Here is a 20,858-nt window from a genome sequence, read left to right as displayed (position 1 = left end):
CATTCACTTATTCATTCACTCATCCAATAGTGTCTAGCCTACCACGGTCATATATCATTTTAGGCACTGGGTGTACAAAACAGGAGTAAAATCCCTGCTCTTCACAAACATATTCTGCTGGGCGGAGATAGAAAATAAATCAGTGAACAATATTTGATATTGTACTCATAGTGATAAAGCTGTGAAGAATATAAATTGGGGTAACATAGCAGAGAATGAATGGTGGTGGCGATGGTAGTGAAGGAGCATCTGGGTCAGACTTGGTTGTCAGAGTATGAGTCTGAGGGGAAAATATTTGAACTGAGGCCCGATTGATAAGGTCTATAAATACATATTTCAGTAAACATATATAAGGCTGTTACTATTTGAAATACAAGGCTTCTTTTGAGTTCTCAAATGTCCCAAGTCAAAAAGGAAAAGAGTAGTGAGTGAATGATAAGAATGTAAAGTGAGGAACATTCCTATTTTAGCTCCTAGGATAGAGTTAATATATTATGTTGAAATGTACAAAATTGCTGATATTTCATCATTTTGACCTACAAAAACAGCAATTCATATGATTCAACTCAATAGCTAGAAGTGAACAAAGTTAGGGTATGTAGTCAGGTAAATGTTATTTACTGAGGTCTTCCAGGATTAATTCACTATTTAAGTATTATAATTGCCCTCATTGCCTAAATCCAAATATGCATAAAATCTACATAAATTACATAGTTATAAAAAATTTACTGGAAGACTTATGGTGTGTCAGATTTGGAAACTAAGTGCTTTCTGGTATTACTTTACTTGATCCTTATCTACCTTCAGGTACTGTTACCACCTGATGTAACAATGAAGACATTGAGGACCAGAGGTGTTAAATAGCTTCATCAATCACACCACTTGCAAGTGGCAGAGTAACAAACAAAGGATTTGAACTGAGGAGGAAGAGCTCCAGAGAATGTATTCTAAGTTCCAATCACTTAGTGTTTAAAGGAAAATATGCTTATTCATTTCAAATGTCAACAATAATTATATCTAACTTGCTATATTTTCAGGGCTACATAATATATATATTTTTTAATGTTTATTTATTTTGAGAGAGCGAGTGAGCGAGCGAGAGCGCATGAGTGGGTGAGAGGCAGAGACAGAGGAAGAGAGAGAATCCCAGGGAGTCTCCTCGCTGTCAGCACAGAGCCCAATGCAGGGGCTTGATCTCTTGAACTGAGAGATCATGACCTGAGCTGAAATCAAGAGTCAGACACTTACGGGGCACTTGGGTGGTTCAGTCAGTTAAGTGTCTGACTTTGTCTCACATCATGATCACATCAGTTCGTGGGTTTGAGCCTCAGATTGGGCTCTGTGCTGACACCTCAGAGCCTGGAGCCTGCTGTGGATTCTGTGTCTCCCTCTCTCTCTGCCCCTCCTCTGCTCATGCTCTGTCTCTCTCAAAAATAAATAAATATTTAAAAAATTTTTAAAAAAGAGATGCTTAACCTACTGAGCCACCCAGGCACCCCAAGGGTTACATCATATTTATCCCCTTTTATAGATCTAACATTTCATTAGTGCCAAGACTTAAATGATGTGATGTGACATGGGGGTATATGTTTGCATATATGTGTGTATGTGTGTGTGTGTTTGTGTATATATATATATATATATATATAAAGAGTGCCACATTGCTTGAACAAATATATTTGAGGATATAACATACATAATAGTGGAGAGGCTCACGTGGGTAGCAATGACAAGCAGTTTGGTACATTTTTTTCTTTATGATCTTAAATCAAGGTTAGTCTCAACTATTCATAATCATTTCACTTGCTATTTGGGCATAGGATGCAACCTTGGCCAATGAAATATGGAGCTAAATCTGCTGAAAGGATCTCAGAAAAGCTTTCCTTGTTCTTACAGAAAGGACTAAAGACAGGGTTCTCTGGATATTGGTCTTTGGCTCTGTGGATGCTGTCTTATAAGAGATGCTTAGAGCTACTGGCATTACGGAAAAGCTAAGAGTCCCGACACTGCTGAGCCACAAAATTCACTCCGAACAACCCCACTTCTGAACTTCCTATCAGTTAAGGTAATAATTTTTCCTCATCATTTAAGCCAAAACTGAGGAGTATGATTACAAATCCAACTTATAATCAATATTAGCTTTAGAGCTAGTCTCTACTTTCTCTCGAATCTTTAGGGTTTTATGTCTCCGTAACAGTCTTTCTTCAAAATCAGAAAATATGGTATTAAGAGAACATCTGTTTACTACTTTCTAGATTATTATGTGTTCTCTATATATACTTGTTACATAACCAGCCAAGAATAATGCCTTTAAGCTTCACAAAAGTGACAAATTTAAGGTACTCTACTATTTTTTTCTCTGAATTTAATGCATGTTTTTATTCACATTGCTTATATATATTTTCCATCTGTTTCCTTTACGCCTGAAGTATAATTAAAGATATTATTGATGATTATGCCCTTCTAAATTCTTTGTGCATAATTTATCTCGAAAATCAATAAAACAGTAAAAAGTGCTTGCAACACTTTTCTTAATTTTCAACTTGTTCCTTTTTATCCTTTAACACAGATTCATATTCTAGGAATATCTTCCCCTTGCCCACATACTTTGTACCTGAATGTTCTTAAAAAAATAAAATTCACAGCTTTTAGAAACTCTTCAAGAAATTACTCTAGGACCCTTAAAATGATTGAAGAGGATTAATCTATCTTCTTCTGCACTATATTGGTAGTCATTATCTATCCTCTCTGCCTAGATAATTTAAGATATTAGGCCACTGAGCTGCATATTTTACACAGCTCTTAACTTACCAATGTTATGCAAAGGAGGTTAGATTAAGAAAATAGCTTTAAAATATATTTCTTAGCAAATCTCATTTTGAGAGCATCAGTAAATATCTTGGCCAGATAACTTGATGTGCATTGTAACTATAAGGTTTTATCCACCCTCCAACCTCCAACCCCACAAGCCACCCCCCCTTCTACTGCTGTAGGTTTTGCTTTAGATCCCTAAGACCAAGCTAATAAATGTGTAAATTAAGTGAGAATACTGGTAAGTTATCTCTAAGGCAATGAAAAAGAGCACATTATAACCTCATTGAGTACATGGAGGCACCAAGAATGTATAGCTAGTAAAGAGTGTTCTTATAACTGACAAGAGGGAAATCAGCAGGATTAAAGGATAAAGCTTTTAAAAACCTCATATAAACTGCATAGTTTAGGATAAAGCTTTTGAAAACCTCATCTTAAACTGACTTTTAAGTCAAAGGAAAGAAAAGAGATCTATCCCAAGTAGACTTCAAGCAGCATTAACCAAAACAGTATTTTAGTGTTATGGCAGATGATTTCAGAGTGAAGTATATCTTTATATTTTGTCTCACACTTTAATGATTTATACTCCTTGGAAGTTGCATGGGCTGACATAATTTATAATTTAATTTAACTGAGGTATTATAAAGCCCACATCTCAGTAAGCTTCAAAACTGCTAATTGGGATAATAGGAAATTACTTGTCTTCTCCCAAATGCCAGTGAAGTAGGTCAGGATAATTAATATGCAAGCTGACTTTTAAGTCAAAGGAAAACAAGACAGGTCTCATCTGTGTACTTTTAATACCATCCATTTTACACCAAAATGAGTTCGGCCTGAGAAAAATCATAGTATGATTCAGTTAAATAACTTAATTTCAAAATAAGAGAAAAAGTAGTCCAACCATGAGAAAACACAGTTTGAAAACTCTTCTAAAGAAGGCTACATTTATACCTCAGGAGCAGGGAAACTGGAAAAAAAACCCATCTAGGTCACCAATTTAGGTACATCTTGCTTTTTAGACTGCTTTGTAAACTTGTAAGTGCTATATAATATATATCGCATTATATAAAGTTAAGGTAAACATAAATGATAAGAAAGGGGTTTGGGTGATGACTTAATTCTTTATCCTTAAAGCAGAAGATAGGCTATATTTTCACATTTTTTTCCATTACTTCTTCTACCCACTTGCCTGACCCTTTCTAGTTTTAATTTCTTCATAAGCTGAGAAAAAATGTATGTAGCTAGAGACACAAAACTTATGTCCTCTTCAGGTCTGTACTGGATCAGTGCAAATTCACTTTAGGAGGTCAAAGCAAATGCTGGCCTCGAGCAGGACAGTAACACAGCCCTGCTGGACTCTGACTGTAGCAAGCACAGTTGCCTGCCAACCTGTGGGCAGCATAGTGAATGTTCCACGCTGGAGGGCATGCCATAAGTCCGAGACTGGTGGGATGGCCACAGCTTCTTTCGTGCATCTAATTTTTGCTCTGCTGACATAACACCCAGCAGCTTGATTTGAATAAGAAGCCTGGAATGCTTGCTCCTAGTGGCCAACCAGGGCAGCCATGAACATGATACCCCTTAACTAGACCTTAAAGATTCTTTTGAAAACGCTGATTTTAAAGCTGATGCTTCTCAAATGAAGTGTTTATCAAATTGCACACTCCTAAGTATTAAAAACATTAATGCAGAAAAACCATCATTAGGAAGGCAAATAGACATTCTATTAAATAAAAAGCATCTTCTAGTAGACAACCATGAAATGCAGTGCTCTGCTGAGAATGGTTTGAAGAACACTGACACATCAAGTGAAAGATCTGGGGGGGGGGAATGCCCAGAAAGAAATGGGTCCCTGAAAGATAGTGCATGGCTACCTTTATTGAAGCAGATCTGACTGAAATAGCATGAAATGCCCCAAAATATTGAACTGTAAAGACAAAATTTGCAATACTAGATTTATGGACACACTTCCTAGGATTATTCTGCCTTATCATAGTTATTCCACAAAAAAAGAGCCACTGAAATAGATGGAAACTACAGAATAATTGCCCACTTGACTCCTTTGGGAACCTGGAGGAAAACCCCACCAATTGAGGAGTGCATATATATGGTAAAAATAAATCCAATCAACAGAACAGCAAAGAGACATTAGAAGAACAGACTCGAAGGCCATTAACTACATCTGCTCTGTGGGCCTGGGTTTTCCTTTCAGGCCATAGGACGCACCTTCTCCTTTCTAGAACTCCATCACACAATGGCCAAGGGGAACTGGGAAGTAACTGGCTTAAATGAAAAAGATAGCATTAATGACTTCTACTTGTGGTCATGATGATATTTTTCTGAACAGAATTCTCTATTTCAGAGGGTTGTGCAAATTTCAACACAACTTATTTTTAAATGGCAGAGATAACGTATTTTTCCCAAATATGTTTCTACAATACTGAACAAACCTCACATACTTAGTTATAGCAGTTGTGCAGCATGTAGATGACAGTCACAATGAAGTTTCTAACTCATCTTTAGTTAAATTTTAGAAAACAGTGTCCTGATTTTGGTTATCATCATAACATTAAAAATGTATTATCATGCTTGCCAGAAGTCCTATAGAGGCCTTACATGGCTCCTAGATATTTCTCCCACCAGACTCTTCCATAATCTCTGATAAATGTAAATGTTGGGAGGGCTTGGCATGTAATAGATGGTAATTACCTTTTCCTGCACCAACAGTATACCTTTTGTAATGTTCCTTATGGAGATTATGGCCAACATACACTTCACATGGAAACTGCTTTAACATATGAATTTTATTACCAGCAACTCATATTTTCATGGTAGAAGACATAATTCCCATTAAATAAGACAATAAAGACCATAAAAGGAATTCTACTGTATGTTCTTGCTAATAATCTCCAAAGTGACTCTCATTTTAAATGAGCCAAGCTTAACATAGGCATGAGGATCCTGACCTGCTGGTCCTCTGTAAGCTTTGAGTTGTTTTTCCAATTGTGAAGAAGAAATTTATAGTAATATATCCCATAATCAAAGTCTCATATTCTCACAAATGGGTGGATGGATATAGTCTGCTTATATCCTTTAAAAAGGGAAGTCTAATGCCCTAGTGGGAACAAACCAGCAACTGTGTTTTCATTAACATTGGCTTGGGTCATCTGCACTAACTGGGCCAAACTTCATTTTGAATAAAGACATGCAAACAGTTTTATACTAATTCTTTCATACTGTACTTTTTTTTTTTTTTTTTTGCGAGGAGGGGAATTTAACATTCAGGACTTACAGCCAAGCCTAGATTTTCTTTCTAAGTAAGGTAACTGAGTTCTAGCCTTTCCCTTAAACTAGCCTGGGTTTCTGGACTGGTGTATCACATTAATTATAAATAGATGCTTGGTAAGGCATGTTGGATAAAGAACTTGAAAATTAGTAAACATATTCTTAATGCCAACAAGTCAAGGGATTACTTAATTGATTTTGTCTCTCTTAAGAGTTGATTCACATAAATTGAGTTTTGTAATTAACATGTACACCAAGAAAATAAAGAAATGCTTTTTGGCAAACCAGTTTCTAGAAACAATTTTGGCCATTTGGAGTTGCCAGAAATACTATTTTAAATTTCTCCTTGGAAAAACTCTTTGGAATTTTTCCTTTAAATCTTTTAATAGTGAAAAGGGAAGTTGTATATGTATGTGTGCGTATGTGTGTGCTTTTATGTTCACTTATGTATTCAACCAAGGTTCTGCTAACACCATGCTTGAAGCATTTAAGTTTCTTAACCTGAACTCAGGGGACAATGACTGTGGACCAAAGGGATGATATATGCAAGGGAGAAGAAAGTGGATAAGAGGAAGGAGAAAAAGAAATGACTATCATTAACCTTACAAGGAAAATGGGTAATTGGAAAAACTCATTTGTTCTAGCTTTGGGTGTCCTGGGATATAGGTTTCATTATCCACCTTTTTTCCCCCCCACGTTACTCAATTTCTGAAAGTAAAACAGGAAGGGCTACCTAACTTCCTGCACAGCAATACTATTATTTTAAGAAAAAAGGGAAACAAACTCTATTTTCTTAAAATAAGAAGTTTGAAAAGGTTAGGACTCTGTGTACACAGGCTAAGCATTTCCAACATACTTACTTTTGTCTCCTATGTTTTCCCCTGCTGCCTCCCCTTCCTCCTCCTCCTCCTCCTCCTCTTCCTCCACCTCTGTGGGCTGCACGTCATCCTGCTGGTCACAGGCACTAACAGGAGCGTTCAGACAGCAGTGGTTGAACCCGCTATCTCGAGGCAGAGTAAAACTTCGAGGTTTGCCCCCATTTCCATTTAACACTTGCATCCTCTCGCTCTCGGCCAAGGGGTATGGCCCATAGTGATCCTGTAGGTGGCACTTCTGAGTTGGAAGGGTGGACTGCCGCCTGTGCTCTGGGGAGATGGCCGCGGAGTCAGAGAAGACAGAATCCTCCAGGGGCAGAGTCTGAAGATAGTGTAATCCTGAGCTTGTCAGGGGCGTCTCGATTAAATCCTGCCAGGAGCGGCGCTGACTGGCTGTCTTGCGAATGGGGGACACCACACTGCTCCCAATCACTTCCTGGCGAAACTCCTCATGGGAGGACTGTGACTGAGAGGTCTCTGTGGAAGAGAGCCGGCTGTGTTTTGTTTCCACGTAAGGACTGGCACAACTCATCTGTGGAAAAGAGCCTCTGATCAGTCTCCACAGAAAATAACAGACTACTTCTGTCACCAAGGAACAAATTAGATTTCTACCAGCTAACATTCACCAGTCAAATTAGTGACTAGTCAAGTTTACAGACATCTCAAAGTTAGGCCCAGCTGATATTTTAAAAGACTGAGATGTGGAGTGTTGAAATGCAGCTATACCAGACTCTCATGAAAAGTCTGACATATTAACATGCAAAGTCTTACAACAGTGAAGCATAAGAAAATTTGAGTGCTTATCTAAGAAATATTCAGCAACTAAAAAAATCTGAAGTTTTAAAAATCTCTTTGAATTTGAAACCCTGAATAATTGCTGCCAAATTCATATTTCCGGATTTTGTGGAGTTTGGGGATGAGAGCAAGGAGAGAGGCTTTTGGATGTGAAAACAAGGTGCCTATAATTGGACAGAACCCCTCCTCTTCTTCATAGGTGAATGAGTCCTCCTATGGGCCCCAAGGAAAAGATATCCTGTGGTCTTTTCAATTTGTGGCACTTATTAGACTTAAACATACAGGCAGGATGAGATTATACTCTGATGGGAATTAGCATTTGCCTTGGGCATGGTCACCTCAGGGTACATAAACACAAAAGAAAAACAGAATAATTCTATTCCTGTAATTTAAAGTTTGAGGATATATATTTTGGAGTACAAAGCACAACTGATAAAAAGGACTGGCATCAAGTGAATGCTGTAAAAGACTTGCAGGTGCCCCAACTGGGGACAAGGCTTACTGTAGCTCTCACGCTAACATATCAGCCCCGGCTCCTTTCTGGAAGGAGAAGTTGGATTTGTCCAATGTGATGAAGGCAAATGAGGCTGAGGTGGTGGCCAGGACAAGCCTGGCTGAGGTAAAAACATATGCTGCCCTTCTGGGTAAAGGAGAAGCTAAGTGGCAACTTCTGGAGGCAGTTTATCTTCCCGCATGTTAATAACAATGTAAATAGCTTCCTTCTTGAAATTCACAAGTTGCTATGATTAAAGAGCTGTTTCCTGAAGGTGCAGTTTCCCTTTCTTCCTCTTTTATAAATATAAAGGAATTATTCAGGCCCTGATGTTTTAGGCAAAGAGGGAAATTATGATATAAACTGTATCTTGTTACTGACTTCATGATTGCATTTCTATAGCTCATCCTTGCATTCTGTTGGACTCAGCATTTATTAAAGAAATGTGCATACATATTAGGAACAATTCTTAGGTAACAGACATTGTCATCAAACATTGTTATTAAAAATGTGGCTTCCCTTTTAGTTATTAGCCAAAAGCAACCATTCATTTATTTCAGAAATATTTATTTATTTACTTCAAAAATATTTATTAAGCACTTAAGTGCCAGTGCTGTGCTAAGCACTGGGATGTGTAGATGAATACAAGCAGGGTCCCTGTTCTCAAAAGGTCCACAGTCTAGTCTACTGAGATGTTTGTAGTCCCAGATATTCTGATTCAATGTCTGGATAAGGTCTGAACTTCTGCATTTCTAAAATGTTACAGAAATGATTCTTATGCACAGCCAAGGCTGAGAAGTGGCCTAGAATTTTATCAACATCTTGTGTAGTGTCTTTCTTATTTAAAATCCTCTAGAGTAATATGGAGGTGTAATTAGGTTGGCAGCTGTTGTCACCTAAATTCAGCTTCCATTTCCTATGTGGAAGACTCAGTTCCAAGAAAGGCAGAATTAACTCTTATGATGCTGCGCAATGTATTGTCGAAACTGTGACACTACTGAGATGTTCTTAGTAGCTCTGATGGGCCATGGGCATAAAGTGGGATAGTCTCAAGCAAACAAGCACCGTTGTTTACCCCATTGAAAGATTAAAGTACAGACTATACACAGAATCATTTATACAGGTTTAAGAAGTCTGGAGCACCATATAAACACATACATTAAACCAGACCCCATGATATCTGAAGAACTGTCTGTTGATACAGGTTTAATATAGATACAATGTCAATTTTTATGAGTCATTTCTGAAGGATATAGGAATGAACTTTATTAGTGTGGGATACATAAAGACCATTTACATATCTTTTTCCAAGAAAACTTATTTTTGTTGCTGATATTTCCATGAAGTCTACTTTGACACAAACAGGATTTTTTAAAATAAACCTGGGCAGATAATGATTCTGCTTGGGATCTGTGGTGACTGTTTCTCCCAATTAAATAGTCTTTGCATACTAAATTTTTCCCCGTATTGCTTTTAGACTCCTTATTTTCTTTCCTCTTTGGGAATCTGAGGTCTGACATGCAATTCACTACACGGGGATATTTTGGGTCAAAGAATCTGATGCTAAATAATGTCCATTCTTGTTGGCAACTTACAGAGGGAGGTCGTGGGTATGTGTCATAAGGGGGCGGAGGGCTGTCCTGTTTGGGTGTTGATGGAGTATCTGCTTCTTCCTTGTCACTCTCACTCCAGTAATCTGTAAATTCACACACACAAATACAACAATATTCTATTAAATGTTTCTAGCCATATTTTCAGGAATACACACTAACAGCTAACACTAAGACATTTAAATTCCACTGCTACACCCTGCTCCGCAGCACCCACTACTCCAGGCCCACAAACTTTTATTTTCAGGTGGGTGTTCAGGAAGAAGGAAGAGTACAATCACTTAATTCCAACCTTTAAAGCAAGCAATTATACATAGCTATAACTTTAAGGAGTTAAGAAAAAGATACTGCAGAAGCCAAATTGGTTTAGGGTGCTTTAGATTCTAGGCCAAGTTATTCTGACGCTTGAATTAATGAATGATAACACATGATGCCTCTTAAAGGTGTATCATTTTACTCTAAAGATGAACACGCAAAGAAGAGCAATATATATACAGCTGTAGATCTCTACAGATATAAACAGCTCCAAAAATAATGTTCTCAATTCTCTTTTCTGGCTCCAATTCACTGGTTATCTAACAATCACTGTTTCCAGAGTCATGCTGACATGAATCTCTATAACACGATACTCCCACCTCTACTTGGAAACACATGGCAAACCTTGATTCTCGCCAAATGCAAAAGGGCAAATTTGCTGATGTGGGCTGCAAGTTCCAAACTTCTAGAACTACTTAAAAGGGTAGAAAATGTAAGCCGCTAGACTTGGCAGAGCTCAGGCAAGAGGGAAGGGAAAATACTCTGAGAGATAAATTAGTTGAGTAAGTAAAATACAGTACAAAGGCCAATAATCAGGACCTGTTCCACTAATAATGCAACCACCCTTAACTCTGGGTTAATTCTTTATAAGATGTACAGGGAAAAACCTGTCAGTATTACCCATTTTTATTCTTATGAAAATCTAAATCAGAAAAAAGCCATCATTAGGCTTAACTGATAATCAGATTTAGGTGAAAAAACCATGCCACATACTTTTATAGGAACCCCTCTCCACCCCGGAATCCTTATCCTGTAATTATTTATATATATATTTTCCTTGTGGTGCTTATGAATAAGTATAGTTAACATTTATTCAGTACTATATGCTAAACAGAAAGTTGTAGAGCTGGGATTTGAACTAAGAAATAGCCTTGCCCTAATCCTTGGAGGGCTATCACTGGGACTCTTTTGAAATGACACACTGGGAGAGTTTAATTTGACATATATTCATGATGCTTTAAGCCCTTGTCCTGCTGTTCTGTAACCCTGGCTATCATGAAAAGAAATTCTTTAGCAATGGAGATTATTATATCCAAGCCTCAAAATACAAAAACTTTGAAAATGCTATTCCTATTTTAATTATTCCCTTTGACTAAACGATAAGCAGAAATTACTTAATCTAAATTTGTGGTATTTATAATGGATCATGCTGGTGACAGCTAGTATACTAAGCTTCCTCTCAAATATGAATTGATGTAGTTGCCCAGAGATGTACCCAAAAAACAATGATGGGAAAAGCATGAACTATGAACTTGGGCAGATGGAGGTTCAATTCTTGGCTATACCACTTACCATCTCTGTGCTCTTGTGATGGTTACTAAACCTGAGTCTCTTTTGTTACCTGTAAAAGGGGGCTAATAATAACTGACTTCTAGAGTTGTGTGTATATGTGTGTGTGTGTGTGTGTGTGTACTAAATAAGGTAATATATATTCAAGCACTTTGCACCTTGAAAGCACTCAGTATTAGGACCCCTGATTTTCTTGGGTGGATTTATAGGTAGCATGCTAGGACAGTCTGACCCAGATTGCAAAGGACGTAAATGCCTTCTATTTACCTTCTTGGATGTTAGGTTTTTTTTTTTCTTGTAGCAAGTTCCAGCAATGAAAAGTGAATTCTGAAGCTCTGGGATCTGGGTTAGGTAGTTTTGTGGGAGCTTGAAATACTATAAGGAGGTCATTACTAGAGGTGAAGGGACTAAGCACCAGCCCATCCCAACTCCAAGCAGTAGTTTGCCAAGATCACTTTGCTCTTACCCTTCCCACTATTTCCTGAAACTCTGGCACCTGTGTTGAGTTTCTCCTTGACCTCTGTACTGATATCTTGGGAGTCTCAAGGAATTAGCACCTCAAGTGGTCCTTATCAGCATGCTGAGAAGGAGATGATCACCATTTTATCAAGATCTCTATAGCTATGGCTACAAGTGACAGATGTGGGTGATTCTCTCTCTGTTCTTTTCCCCCTCAGCTAAATTAGGAAGAATTATAGTTCACTACTGGATGTAATTTTTGGCTTACTCAAAAGTACCATCAATCTATAGTTTTCTAGGGTTGGTGAAGACTGAAATTCCCCTTTGTAAATTAACTTCATTATTTCTCACAGTAAGTTGTATGTCTTTGAGAGGGCAATGACAGAGAAGAACCTACATAGAAAATTCAGTCAGGCTTTTTTGGCTTTGTGTGGAAAATTACAAGCATATTGTTTGCTCAAGAGGCTGAAATAGTTTTATTTTAATTCTATGAGGAAATTAATTTATTTTTCTTAGCTTTCTATTCAGCACAAAAGGATACTTTTATTTATTTATTTATTTATTTATTTATTTCTCTGTTTAATTTTTTAAAATGTTTTTATTTATTTGTGTGTGTGAGAGAGAGACAGCATGAGCAGGGGAGGGTCAGAGAGAGAGGGAGACAAAGAATCCGAAGCAGGCTCCAGGCTCTGAGCTAGCCGTCAGCACAGAGCCCAACACAGGGCTCGAACCCACAAACCGTGTGATCATAACCTGAGCCGAAGTCAGGCACTTAACTGACTGAGCCACTCAGGCACCCCAAAGGATACTTTTAATGTCTCTTGCAGTGATATTCAATTTTATAAGTAAGTAATCATGAATAAACAGTGCCATCAATAGAACAGGAAGATTTTCACCTTCTTCTCATGTTGATACAAAAGGACAATTTGGAAAAATGACTTTTTCATCTATAACTACCAAAAAATACAATGTATTTCATTCATTTTTATGTGATTAAAGCTTTAGGAAGACGTTGTGTGACTGAAAATAATGTGTCATGAAAGTCTGACTTAAAGGTGGAAAAATATAGAAAAATGATTAACAGGCAATTAGCCAAATGGTGATCTTTGGTGGTAATTTAGTGTAACCCTGTTTTCTCTAAGTACAACAAATAATCAAAGAGAAGCCCACATCCTTTACACTTCTGTAGCTAAAGATATCAAATCATTAAACTTTTATTTAAATCAGTGAAAAAGTCACTTCCAAGCTGTATTTAATGGGTATTTAAATAAAATGCATATTTAAATGAAAACAGTGTTTGGGAGTTACTCCTTTGCATGTTTGTGAAATATTCCCAACTCTCAACCAGCTATATTTTGTATGAAGTTTAACTTCAGTACTGAGAACAGTACTCAGAAGATGTCAAATATTCTACAGTAGTGTGGAGTAGACACATGCATCCAGTTGCTTTCCATATAGAATACCATGAGACCCAATTATGCAGAAGGTAGGAAGACTAGTATGTTTCTGAACTATGTTAGAGTGCCTGAGAAATACACACTCTATGTGGAAAACCAAATTTATTTCAGAGATTCTGGTGGCACTGTGCTAGCAAGAGAGACATGACTTGTTAAGTATTAGCATCTGCCAATGAAGGTCTACTACTCCAGAAGGCACTAACATATATCCTTACATGCCAGACCAGGGTATCATGAATCCATGGACTGAATAGTATTGGAATCTGCATGTATAGTATAACTCACCAGTTCCTTAATGATATTTGGCTATATAATACCACGTACAAAGAAAATTCACTAAAATCAAGACCATGCTAAACTTCAAAGTGATAAGAAAGTTAAGCTTGAGAATTCAAGATTCTTTATTTATGAAAACTGAATTTTTTCAAAGATTCATTTCCCTATCAGTATACTGCCTATATTTTAATTTTTGTATTAAAAAAATCAGAAACAAACCTGTATGTACCTATAAGACAGTTTTATGCCTTTAAAAAATGAAAAAAGGAAGGCTAGCATTTTTTTAGTAGTCTTAATGCAATTTTAAGTTAAAAGTTATAAATTAAGTTGAAGCATCAAAAGTTTAAATAAACTTAAATAATCTTTAAACAACAAACAAATGTGGCTTTATAACTGGCATGACACCCCATAGTCCTGGCTGGGATTTGCCTGTGCACCCTGATTTGATGGAGACTGCTCTCACCTTACTTGTGGAAGTATCCATGGTACTTCCACTCCCAGGAATGTTTTATTTTGTTGCTTCCTTTTTTTAAATGCTTATTTAATATTTTTGAGAGACAGAGACAGAGTGTGTGCAGGGGAGGGACAGAGAAAGGGGAACACACAGAATCCAAAGCAGGCTCCAGGCTCTGCTGACAGGAGAGTTCATGGTTTGACTTGGGGCTTAAAGCCACGAACTGTGAGATCATGACCTGAGCCAAAGGTGGACGCTTAACTGAATGAGCCACCCAGACACCCCTTTTTGTTACTTCCTATCTACTTCCTTTGCATTCTGTGAGAATGAGTTCAAATAATGGAGTCAACATAAAGCCTTTCCCCATTCCCTTCCTGGAAGGAATCTCTCCAGCTTAATTTCCACAGAACTTGATTTGTACTTTCTTTCATTTCATTTTCTGTATTATATTGCAAGTATCTTTTCTACAAAATTCAGTGTAATTCCAGGCAGGACAGGTGCCTATTTCACCTTAAGTTAATCAGCATGCTAGTTGAAGGCTTTACACAAACACTTCATACTGAATAAAATACCTTCTCTTTCTCTCTACTGCTGATTTTACATCAGCCTCACTCATCACTTTCTCTTGCAAGTTATTTCCTCATTAAGTCTGCCTCTTTCCCAGTTTTTTTTTTTTAAATTTTGTATCCACTTAGCACATTTTTAAAAAATCAGTTGCACATTGTGCAACCATTAGTACTCATTGACTTTATGTTGTTCTTTAATTTTTTTTTCTGCTGCACTTCAATGTTTCTTAAGCAATTCCAAGTGTGTTTCTTTTTAAAAAATGTTTACCCATTTATTTTGAGAGAGAGTGTGTGTGCACACTAGAGTGCTTGAGTAGGGGGAAGGGCAGAGAGGGAAAGAGAGAATCCCAAGCAGGCTCTGAACTGTCAGCACAGAGCCTGATGCCAGAAGCGAATCCACGAACACAAGAACATGACTTGAGCGAAAGCAAGAGTTGGATGCTCAATCGACTGAGCCACCCAGGTGCTCCTCAAGTGTGTATCTTTGAGATCCTCAACAAGATGATATATTCCTATTGACAAGAACCATGTTTTGCTGTTTCTTTGAAATCTTCCTGCCCTAAGTCCTCACCCTTCACTGCTCCACTCATCTCCATTCCCTCACCCATGGATCTAAACCAAGGGTTGGTAAACTTAGCTGCCTACAAGTCAAATGAGGCTCTCTACCCATTTTTATATGGCCTGTAGATCTAGAACAGTTTTTGCATTTTTAAGTGGGTAAAAAAAATCAAAGGAAAAATAATTATGTGAAATGTAAAAAATTATATGGAGTTCCATCTCACTGTCCATAAATAAAGCTTTATTAGAGTCCAGCACTGTAACAGCAGAGTTGAGTAGTTTAGACAGAAATCTTATGGGCCTGCAAAGCCTAAATTATTAAGTATTTGGCTTTTCACAGAAAGTTTGCCAACCATTGCTCTAAACATTTGCTGACAGATTTTTTGGGATCTGGATATCTACTTTAGATCTCTCTAACCTTTAGCTTTTAGATGTTTAGAAAAGTTTTGGCTGAGGTTTTACTCTGAGAGGGAACAGAAGGTTTTTAGAATCTCCACATAAACAAATAGGCTATGCCCAGTGGAGACACAACTAGAAATAAGTTTGTATATATATCAATCTGTGGAGTTCCTTTAGCTTTAGGAAGTCTCAAAAGATTTCCAAAAAGTTGATGCTTCCAAGGGATGCACAATAAACACTTTTGGGAAATGTAAAGCAACTTCAGAATGGTGACCACAGCTTTCAATAAAACATATATTCTGCATAATGACACTGTGTTTTGTAAATCTGAGATCAATACTGAGGCACGTTCCATAAAATCACAGAATTACAGAGTAACAGAACTGAAGAACATAACCAACTAAGATAATTTATGGAAGGAGGAATCATCCATCTGAGCTCTTTGCATAAAAGTACACTTAAATATCTATGAAATCACTAAAGAGAAAAAAAAAAAAAACCTCACCAACAAGGATCCTGGACTGTGGTCAATATTTAGAACCATTTACAGATTTTTAAATTTGTAAGCTTTTTATCCTCCATTGGAAACAGACTGAGAGAGACAGCAACAAACTCCACATCAGCTGCTGCAAAAATTTGAGAATTTATTCCCCATCTGTTTAATTTACTAAACCTTACCTTTAAGATGCTATTGCTTGGATTCAAAGTGCCCAGAAGAAAAATAACACACAGCCTGATATATGCATTTTCACTCAACTGATAATAGTGAATCACCGTATACGATAACAGCAAAACAAAACAAAACAAAAACCTCACAACTGTAAAAAAATATTCCTTTACCTTGTTCTTGCTTAATCCTCTCTCTTTCTGCATATCCTGCAGTCAGCATATTGATTCTGTTAAGCCACCTGAAAAAAAAATATTAAAATCAGTAGCATTGCAACTGAATTTCATATATTTTACTTTTAAAAAATATTTATATTAAGGATAAAGAAGATGTGATATATATATATATATATATATACACACACACACACACACAATGGAATATTGCTCAGCCATAAAAAAGAATGAAATCTTGCTATTTGCAACAACATGGATGGAGCTAAAGTATATTATGCTAAATGAAGTAAGTCAGTCAGAGAAAGTCAAATAACATATAATTTCACTCCTATGTGGGATCAAAGAAACAAAAGGAATGAAAGGCGGAAAAAGAGAGACAAACCAAGGAACAGACTCTTAACTGTAGAGAGCAAACTGATGGTTACCAGAGGGAAGGTGAGTGGGGAGATGGGTGAACTAGGTGATGGGGATTAAGGAGAGCACTGTGGTGATGACTGCTGAGTAATTACAGAGTTGTTGAATCACTATATTGTACACCCAAAACGAACACTGTATGTTAACTATACTGGAATTAAAATTAAAAACTTAATAAAAATGTTTATTTTAAAATGTTTAAGAATATATGAAATAATTCTATGTAAAACTGGTGTTCTTTGCTACTCTTGACACACTGAGCTTTCAGTGAGCTATATAATTTTCTGTAGTATAAATTGCTGCCACACTAAAGATGCTATTTTGATAGAAAAGTCTAAGACAAACCTGTTAATATCTGTAATATAGAGGGTTTTAAGATGATCAGAGCCCTATCAATTCTGCTGTTCCAAATTTAGAAGCACTCCAAATATTTCTGCTGTTTGTTTCTTCAGAACAAATGCTCTTTTACAGATACTTAATAATATATAATACATACTGATGAGAAAAAAAAGTTATGGACTTGCCTGTCAAAATAAATTTCACTATGAAATATTAGTTTTGATGAAAGTTATTTAAAATTAAGGTTCCAGGAGGAAACACATTTTGGGAGTACTTTCTAAATTTGTCTCTAAATACAAGGCTATTTGGTTTTCTAAAGACAAAATGAGCAAATGTAATTTTAACCTCTATTTAGATCCTGAAAACTTATATCCATGAACAATAGTAACTTAAAAATAAATCTTATTTCTTTCCTTTCTCAGTAGTGCTTCTATTTCCAGTGTTTCAATCTCTAGCTTTTGTCCCACCAGGTTTCTCCTGTGTTCATTATTCCAGCTCTTTATAATGCTCTAGATGATCAAATCACAAAATTTTTAAATTAACCTGACAATTTCCCATTAGTCTATTCTGAGTTATGATCCATGTATGCTTTCCCAAATCAGAAATTAAGGAAAAGGAAAACCCCTCTTCCAAATTACCTTAAGTTTGGAATCAATAGTATAGTTAACATCATTAAACTATGTAATAATCTGATCAAAATATATTTTTAAGAAAAAATCATGTTTGAGAACTTTTTCTCCCAAGAGCTTATCTCTTGTGTCAATTGGAAGATGATGTTTTTTTTTTTTTTACAGTGACTCATATATTTCATCTTTTATGCCCAGTAGTATTAACTGTGCAACAGACAGAATATCTTGAAAGGGAAGAAAGTTGTGTCTCTAATTGACAAAATCACATCTACAGAAATTTAAACTTTAATTTTAAGAATAAGCCACCTAAAGCCCAACTTTATTTTGAGAAAACCTACAATGTAATTATCACCTCAAGTATGCTGGGGAAGTGAAGAAGAGAGGTGAACAGAAAGGAAATAAAATAAAGATTGATCAAATAAATTGAGTAGCATAGTGTATACCCACTTCAGAAAATTACAAATTATAAGCTAATAAGTCAATTTCATGATGAATAACCTTTAAAAAATGACTCTAATCATTAGTAAAAAGGTCAAAATTGAAATTCAGTCTATAGGTCATTTGTAGCGAGAATGGGGTTGAATTTGTACTACAAGACAAATCTTAGCACTCTTAGGAAAGACATGCCTGGCCCTTTTGCGGTGAAAATGATGATAATAGCACTAGAAGAACATATATTGTTGGATTTTAAAGCAGTAACTAATATTGATTATTCTTTTTTAATGTTTATTTATTTATTTTGACAGAGGAAGAAAGCATGAGCAGGGGAGAGGGCAGAAAGAGAGGGAGAGAGAATTCCAAGCAGGCTCTGCACCGTCAACACAGAGCTCGATGTGGGGCTTGATCCCAGGAACTGTGAGGAACCTGAGCCAAATTCAAAAGTCTGATGCTTAAATGATTGAGCCACCCATGTGCCCCTCCTTTTTTCCGAGGGAGGCAGGGAGGGAGAGAGAGACAGTGAGAGAGAGAGAGAGAGAGAGAGAGACAGCGAGCGAGCGAGCGAGCCAGAATATGCAAGTGAGCAAGGGGCAAGGGGAAGAGAGAGAAACAGAAGTGGGGCTCACCTGGGGCTTGTGTTTTTTGTGTTTTTGTTTTTTTCCCTAAGCAGGTCATGAGCTCACATGAAGTGGGGCTCGAGCTCACCAACTGTGAGATCATGAGTTGAGCCAAAGTCAGATGCTTAACGATGAACAGCACCCCTCATATTGACTACTCTAAAAAATATCACTGCAATTTCATTTTGTCAGAAGTTTAAAGAACAATGAGGTCTTTATGGGATGAATTAGGAAACTAAAAAAAGGCTTCTTTGATTTTTCAGTTCAACAAATTTACTAAGTGCCTGCTATATGCTGAACAACGAGCTATGTTTTGGGGGCACAAAATTGAATAAGACATAATTCCTGCCTTCAGTGAGTTCCAGAATTGCTAAATGTCATAAGACAATTGAAAAATCAGACTACTTTTAAAAAGGACAAAAAATTCTGTTCATGATAAAAACTCTTCAGAAAGTATGTAGATAAACTCAGGCCAGTGTGTTAGGGACCAAAGGGTGAACACTACACAATTGGTGCTGTCTTGGGTAAACTTGTCCTCGAGGCCTCAGCTAGAAGAGGCTTACCTATACACTTGCTGCAGTATAATTTGGTATTTATAGGCCATTATAAACAGCAGATATATATGCATTAACTGAGCCAAGAAATATTTATTGAGAACCTATGTTTGCAAGGTACTGTTATTCTAAACATGAAGGATAGAGAGAAACAAAACAAAGTGTCTTGCCTTCACAGGAGACTACATCATTGTGAGGGCATCGGATAATAAACAGGAATACAAATAAACATAAGTCAAGTAGTGTCCAATGTCATTTACAAAAATAACAAGGTAAAAAATTAGAAAGTCAAAAGTGGTAGGGATGGAGGGGCAGTTAATTTAAGAAGAGGTGGTTAGGGATACAAGCACTGAATTTAGTGATGGGGAAGGGCGTTGATATGAAGTCCACATGTAGCACCTTAGCCTGTCTCTGATGTTTTAAAATAAGACAACAAGCTATCAATAACTAACAAAGAATAATGTATTGAGAGCAAAAAATGAGTAAGAACTATGGGAAAAATGTCTAAAAAGTAAATGCCAAATAGAAATGGGCGAATCCTCAGAATTATGAAGACATAAGTGCTGACATGATAAGGAATGTATAGGCCAAGTGCATTCAGTAAATAAGTCTCAAAATACTTGAGAAACACGATATTTTGTTTTCTTCCCACAGATTTCACAAAGACTGGCAAAATTTTTTTTTCATGTCTCAATGCTCATTTCTGAGGAGGAAACGGATGGTGGTTGGGGCCTCAAAAGTGTTTTTGCAAATTACCTCACAATCAAACTCACAGTCAAAAAATAGAAGGTGAGATTTTAATATTTCACGTGTGTGTGTGTGTATATATATATACACCACATGTGTGTGTATATATACGCATATATCTGGGTATATGTGTATATATACACATATATTTGGTTATATGTATATTATGTATATATAGGTACATGTAAATTAGGGTATATGTATAAGTGTGTGTATGTATACATACACAGAGATTTTTATTTAAGAAAATTAAATTTACTTTATAGGTCTTGTCAAAACTTGTACTATATTTTTAAAATACATATGACAGTGCTTTGGAAATTAAGAAATAACCAGATAAAGCTTATAGCTATAATTAGCCTAATATCATAAATTTAAAATCTCTGAAGACTTAGGTACATTACTTTAGAAGATTATATATAGAATGAACCAACACCCAGATTATCTTGCTGTTATGTAACAATCAGTTTCCTGAACAAAATCTTTGGAGGAGACCTCTCCCACCATTAATCCTCTGCTTATTTATAGCACTGACGTTCCTCCCATCTATTAACAAGTAATTTTTAAGAACTTGCCTATTGAAAGTAGACATTGGGATTATGATTATAAAAAAAGAAAAAGAAAAGAGAAAAGT

At 36.5% G+C, this 20,858-nt stretch overlaps 1 protein-coding gene across 1 annotated transcript in view; it reads right to left on the bottom strand.

The window, feature by feature from the left end:
- CNKSR2 (connector enhancer of kinase suppressor of Ras 2) overlaps positions 1-20,858 on the bottom strand; it is a gene marked incomplete at its 5' end in the record, with an annotated part of 194,760 nt that overhangs the window by 37,776 nt on the left and 136,126 nt on the right. Inside the window, 3 exons of the mRNA XM_039222554.1 lie at positions 6,957-7,503; positions 9,855-9,955; positions 16,484-16,551. Coding sequence (XP_039078485.1) covers positions 6,957-7,503; positions 9,855-9,955; positions 16,484-16,551 — 716 coding nt within the window. The remainder of the gene's footprint in view (positions 1-6,956; positions 7,504-9,854; positions 9,956-16,483; positions 16,552-20,858) is intronic.

The sequence above is a fragment of the Hyaena hyaena genome, unplaced genomic scaffold (assembly GCF_003009895.1).
Source record: "Hyaena hyaena isolate Hyena2069 unplaced genomic scaffold, ASM300989v1 scaffold_1158, whole genome shotgun sequence".
NCBI lineage: Eukaryota > Metazoa > Chordata > Mammalia > Carnivora > Hyaenidae > Hyaena > Hyaena hyaena.
The sequence above is the reverse complement of the archived record's forward strand: the minus strand, read 5'-3'. Positions and strand labels throughout refer to the sequence as shown.